Source organism: Cupressus sempervirens, chromosome 6, assembly GCF_028749045.1.
Source record: "Cupressus sempervirens isolate cs-2001-9-10 chromosome 6, ASM2874904v1, whole genome shotgun sequence".
Taxonomy (NCBI): Eukaryota; Viridiplantae; Streptophyta; class Pinopsida; order Cupressales; family Cupressaceae; genus Cupressus; species Cupressus sempervirens.
Genome location: NC_143123.1, coordinates 452,012,983 through 452,019,714, shown reverse-complemented (window position 1 = coordinate 452,019,714; position 6,732 = coordinate 452,012,983). Strand labels below are relative to the sequence as shown.

The 6,732-nt window shown below is 36.7% G+C and overlaps 1 protein-coding gene across 1 annotated transcript in view; it reads left to right on the top strand.

The window, feature by feature from the left end:
* The first annotated feature begins 603 nt into the window (after positions 1 to 603).
* LOC149553020 (16S rRNA processing protein RimM family) overlaps positions 604 to 6,732 on the top strand; it is a 159,563-nt gene continuing 153,434 nt past the window's right edge. Inside the window, exons 1-4 of the mRNA XM_089788537.1 lie at positions 604 to 1,123; positions 1,261 to 1,421; positions 2,585 to 2,719; positions 5,653 to 5,763. Coding sequence (XP_089644663.1) covers positions 892 to 1,123; positions 1,261 to 1,421; positions 2,585 to 2,719; positions 5,653 to 5,763 — 639 coding nt within the window. The 5' untranslated portion in view covers positions 604 to 891. The remainder of the gene's footprint in view (positions 1,124 to 1,260; positions 1,422 to 2,584; positions 2,720 to 5,652; positions 5,764 to 6,732) is intronic.

Sequence of the window (6,732 nt, the reverse complement as noted above, 5' to 3'; positions counted from 1 at the left end):
TGCGTTTAAATGCTAGGTCTTGTATTTTTGTTTTTGCCCGTGGGCCCGACCTTCCTTCAGATGCTGCCTGCCCCCTCCCACCAGTTTCTTGTTGCTAGATCATTGTTTTCTTGTGTTTCCCTGTGATCCTGACCCCCTGCCTGCTTCTTGCTTGCTCCCACTGAAATCTCCCATCTAATTTCACAAACCCCCAATGTAATTAAACCAAACAGATACAATAATAAATTAAATAATCTTTCTTTACAAATAGAATATAATTTATTTATTTATTTTTATTTAAGTAATTTAAAAATTCAAAATTCTTATCTACTCATAGTTAGGAATATAAGCCTAAACCTTTAGGGCCCATTTGGTGAGCGGAATAGGAATACGTATTTAAAAAAATTTGAATTCCTTGTTTCGATGCACCAAAACAGGATTGGAATACGAGGTAAAATAGGAATACATATTCCAATTTTGGCCCAAAAATGGGGTTTTGCAATTCCATCCAAATAGGTGGTATTGGAATACATATTCCTATTCCATTTTTATTTATTTTATAAAACATAAATTTTTGGGTCTGCGAATTTCCATCAAATATTGGCTGAACCAAATGAAGAACATGAATACCTTTTATTCCAAAATACGTATTCTGGAATATGTATTCCAAAATACGTATTCCTATTCCGCTCACCAAACGGGCCCTTAGTCCCATAAACTCGCGAGTCTGTAAACATCTGAATAAGGATATGAACCCTTCGTTCAATTCCAAAGAGAGGGCTAGCCGCATCCTTAGTCCTGTTCCATCTTACGTCATGTCTAAACAGGGATCCACGAATTATTTTTGCATTTTTCTGATTTGGATAAGTATTTAAACGCAGCTGTGCCAAGACATCATTTCATTTACAGAGCATGGCGAAGTCTCCATTTTTTACCACACTTCCCTGTCTCTCCACTTCTATTTTATTTCCAACATCCCCGCCTATATCTCACAAGCTCATTGCAACATCCAAAATCAGTCACTGCCAACCATTTCCAATCCTATGCAAACAATTAAAAAGTAGTTACAATACATCAAATTTCACAGAATGCAGAAACTCTCCCCACGTTTTGCAAAGTGCAATCCAAGTACAGGTCAACCATGGTCAGTTAATGGAGTCCTCCTTTCTTCTGTTGAGTTCATTTGGTTTTCTATAGCAAAAGCATAACTATATTTTTATTTGGACCTTTTTTGTACTGGAAGAGATGAGTGAATGTATACAATTATTGTATTGTTTTTAGAGATACAAACGTTGGAGAGGGAGTCGCATGTTACTCAAGTAGAGAGTCTTGTAGATGAAAATCAGCTTGTTGAAGTGGGGTATATATGCAATGTTTTTGGTCTTCATGGAGAAGTTCGTGTCCATCCCAGCACAGATTTTCCAGAACAGCGGTTTGAGAAGGTCCGAAAATTATTTCTAAAGTTTTGTATATATATTGTTTTCTCCTTTTTAAAATTTGGGCATCTCTTGCCAAGAATTCTCGTGGAGATTGTATTTGATATTGGCCGTGCCCTCTTCTCTTGAGATGCTAAATTCAACCAGCCGGATACATTACCACATTCAACTTCAACATCATATAGTGTCTCCTAGGATTTGAACAGATGTTGGGAATGATAGCCGCGAAGCTTTTATCATTTGATTCGCACCAATCTTTGTTGCATAATTTTGTTTTATATAATCTGGATGTGTCTTCCGTCAAATTCATTTGATTCGTACCAATCTTGTCCATGCTCTATGCCCAATGGAGTTATGGGCGATCTTGTTGCTGTGGGGCATTTTGAACCTCTGGTTGCTCATAGTAGCATTCCTTGTTAGTGTTTTGCCACAACCCTTTGACAAACTTCTAGTGCGTTTTGGTTTAGCGGTTATTGAGTGCTCTTTGGAAACTGATGAATTCAATTTACGTTTCTTCTTATTGTCTTCATGTGGGCGTACATTACATAGTGTGATGCACGAATCTGTAGCTCTAAACTATTTAGGGACCTTGGATGGCCAAAGTGCTGAACTAAGTTTGAAAGGTGGACTTCAAGACACAGCTTAGAACTACCACTTTTAGTATCCTTGTCAGTGATCTATTTTCTTGTACTCACAAACTCACCCTCGATTATCTAGAGAATTTGGTTTACGATTTGCATTGCCAAATCTATCTCCATGTCTAGTTGACCATTAGTTGTGGATGTTTGGGGAGGGAGGACTGCGCTTCTTCCTCCCAGAGTGGCTCGGGTGAGCAACTCCTAGCCCAGCCTATTCAACCAAGGAAATTGTTAAACCTCTGTCTCGGCTTTACAACTCTTGAATGTTTTGACTCGTATATGTTTTGCTTATTTGGGTATATCACCCTCTGATTTTGTCGTGTTACTACTAGGATATAGTTTTAGATTCCTTTATTTTAGTTGTTGGAGATTCTTTTGTATTTATAAGCTATTGTAGCAACTATACTTCTGTCAAATTCACCTATTATCTTTATTTGTTGACGATATTATTATTTTAATATATAATTTTAGACTTTCTCTTTCATTCTTTTTCTTGAGGGCTGAGGTATTGTGATTGAATGTCCTTGGCAGCCAGGACTAAGATGGCTGAAGACTCAACGCTCTGGGAGTGTAACAATTCAAGAGTTCGAACTTACAAGTGGAAGAAGTCACCCAGGAAAGAAGCAATGGTTACTTAGCTTCAAGGGTGTCAATTCTGCAGATCAGGTAAGGTTTTTGATGGAAGTGTAACTAGAATGGCTATCATAGTAAAAGGACAATGTTCTAGAGAGAGTTTAAATCTGTAGACAGAATGTTTGATTGATCATAATAAATATTATGTATTTTGGCTGATATTCACTTAAAAATTCATCATCTCTATGATTCCTTACCAGTTGCAACTCTTTTTCATCAACAAAAAATGCATTTTGGCCAAACTTGAAATACATTCTGAAAATGCTTACCATGTGATGCATCCAAAACTATGAATTCTAAATTTTTGAAAAATCCAAGAAAAAAATGGCATTTTCATGAAAAGGACTAATAGAAAAACTTTCATGCAATAGCTAGGGCCTCCGAAAAAGAAAGTTGTGATGACCACCATCCAATTCTGCTTGATTTTTTAAAAGAGGAGACATGATTGGACTTAAAGCTTCAGGCTATAAATATTGGGCATGGAAGGTTGGAATTGTCAATATATGAATTTGAAATCAACTTAAAGCTACATCCTTGAAATACCAGACCTTGCTAGGAAAGCTACAGTGCCTGTAGAGGTGGTAGAGTAGTAAACCCTTTCCTTCCTCTGCCTCTTTCCTGTTCTCTCCAAGGGCAAAAATTTAATCACTACAGCCAGCATTCCTCAGAACATTTTTCAAGGAGTGCTAGCTTCTAGCATTAACATGAAGTCGGGGCTGACTTGGTGCCTTAGTGCTAGTCAATGTGATCGTCCTAAGTGGTGCCAACTTTCTGAAATATCCCTAGCAGACCGATTCACTGATCTGCTGTAATTTTATTTAAATAAATAGAATTCTCCTGCAATTTTTAAGTGTTCTTACAGAGTAGACAGAAGTGCAGAAGTTTGGTGTTTGATTTTTGATATTTTCTCTTCAAAATAGATGTGTTACAATATCTACTAGTAACAGCAATATTTAAACAGCATAGTAATAATCCAAAACCATAGCACTTGAACGCTAGGAATACCCAAACAAACCCAATAATAACTGTTACAAAAATAAAAGCAACCCAGTACCTTAGCTACAGTCAACGCCAGATATGGATAGGCGGCCAGCTACAGGTCTGCAGCAGATCTGTTCTTATTCCAACTCCCAGGTGTGCAGAAAAGGCGGCCCAATGCTGAAAATCAGATCTGAGATGGCGGCCGCTGCTGAAGATCAGATAAGAAGGGTTGCCATTGCTTAAACTGCTTGCTTTCTGCCTGAAAATAGTGCTGAAGACTTGCTGAATCACAGCTGCTTGAGGGTTACGTCCCAAACAGTTTACTCTCTCAACCTAGGGTTGGCATCCTAGTTGGAGGAATGCTCTACTAGAGCCAAGTGCCCAAAATGATGGATGAATAATGTAAAAGATAATCTTTCCTTCCTTTGCTTCTCTTTATAACTCCCTACTAGGCATTCGAACCCTAAAAATGACCTAATATGACTTAAGTGGAAACTTTGGGTTATAATGTTTATTTTCATTATTGGCGTCCAACATAGAGGAAAAAAACATTATTTCAATCATGGTAAAAGTATCAAGTGTCACCGAAGCTCCTGTAGCTGAAAATCAAATAGTAGAGGTCTGGCACTTTCCAACGGACTATCACACCCCAACACAACTGACCAATTGGAGCCAAAAATCTCCTTATTTCAACCTAGTGGCTAATAAATTAACCTTATTTAAATATTTAATTACTAATTTAGGGAAATATTTAAATATATTTAAATATTTCCCCAAGAGCCAACTAATAGCCAGATCACCATCAGAAGGTGAAATTGAACTTGCCACCACCTGTGACTGATGCCGGATATCAAGAAATAATCAACAGTCTCATCCCTCAAATCTAGGGATAACCCTAAAAAGTAGGAAGACCTCCGAATCTCCCGAAATTGAAACTAGGGGATGGTCTCCTATAACCTCAATGCTGGATGATACCTCCACCTCCTAGAAAGTAGGGGTCTCCTCCTATAATTAAGGAACTCCTTTGAATCGTGCCTTCACTGTCAGAAACTTCAAATCTGAACACTGTAACCCTGATTGAGCCTCTAAATACTCTTGTCAGCCTACGAGACTCCTTGATAGGCTAACTCACATATCACTGCCAGAAGGAGCTAAAGAGGGGACATGACACTTTCTTATGATAGTCTGGGAATGAATTGTTTCATCTCTTCTATTTCTTGTTCTTATGTATTGGGCCATAGATACATATTGATTTCTATAATAAGGATATTTATTCATACACAGATCTTTTAACATCATTTTGATTTCAGTAGCTAGTCCAATTTGCTTTCTCTGTGTATGACTCTGCTTTATATATACACTCAGGTCATTGTTTCTATTTATTCTCGTTGAATAATTGCTGATCATGATCTATTAGAATCTCTAATTTCAGTATGTGGACTGCTGGATTATGAGTAGTTAGTCCATTTTGCTTTCCGTGTGTATGTCTATGCTTTATATATACACTCAGGTCATCGTTTCTATTTATTCTTATCAAATAATTGCTAGTCATGACATATTACAATCTCTAATTTTAGTATGTGGACTGCTGGATGGATCCTAGAATCCTGTTCACATAGATGAAGGTTTAAAGATTACATAAAGCTGTTGTCATTCTCCTTAAACAACAGCTCCCTACATAGTTTATATAAGAACATTGCCATTTTTCTTGCAAGTGAATGGCTAAAATAGTAACAGGTTATGCTTCTAAGATGTCAATGCACAAAACTTTATACAAATTTCTTACCTTCAATTAGTTCTGAAGTATGTTAACCATAATTTGTGTCACTTGTTAAATTTAAATAGTAGATAGCAGTGGCATTGAAAATACAAACACGTGATTGAATTCTTTGTGCTTTCGGGTTCATATTTAAAATTTAGAATTCTGAATTCTATGCTGTTCTGTTACCAATAGCCTTTCTTTTCTGAGTTTTTCTGCTTTGTAGGCAAAGGAATTAGTAGGAGCCACCATGTTTGTTATGGATGATGATAGACCAACTTTGGATGAGGATGAGTACTATAGTCGTGATCTGGTTGGCATGAGTGTCATGTTAAAGGTAAGTATTTTTGATGATTTGAAATCTTAACCTAAAAAAGCTTGTTAATGTACTTGTATTTTCTATATGAATTCGTAAACCTTTATACTCAATTGGTTATGTGAAGCGGTTATATGTCCATTAAGAAATTCATTATCATTAAATGCTGGTTGATGTGGAAAAACAGAAAATCATGTAAAGATTAACTGAGTATGATACATCTTATACAAGCACCAGTGAAGAACCTGCTGGGTGCGTGGGACACGAGAAACAGATCTATACTTTTTCTTGTTAAACTGTTGACACAATGTAAGAAAATACAATATGAATTGATATAATGAGCCATTTGCTAATGAGAATGTGAGTGTCTCTGTAGGGTAAACTCAGTAAAGATCAGTGACAAGGAAATGCCCATAGTTACTGACAAGAAAATGAAATATGAAAGATATATGAAATATATTAAAAGCTGATTTAGGGAATTTGAAAGATACTCGAGAGTCAAGGGAGTCCAGGGATAAAATGTAATGGTACCTTTTGGGATATACCTAAATTTTGCCCTAAAACTACAATTTCATTGAAACAATAAATATAGTACATTTAAGAATGCAAACTTACCAATTGAAATGCCCTTTATACAAGAAATCCTGATCTAGGTCCTGCATACAATATTAGTAAGAGGAAATTGACATTACATCATAAGCCATGATAACATACATTTTACATCATAAGTAAACGTCATAATATCCATTAACATCATTCATATTAAAATTCTAATTAAGGCCATAGCCTTCCAATGTGGATTCACGTAATATTCTAATTAGAAATTTGTTGAAATGTCTGCAATGTGCAGTCTCAAGGTTGGCTGCCCTTGTGGTATGAGAGCATGGAAGGTGGGTTGCCCTTCCATCATTCAGTTCACCTTAGAGGCTGGCTATCCTCCCTGATCAAGCCCAAGAGCATGGACGGTTGGTCTTCAATTCTATCTCAGGG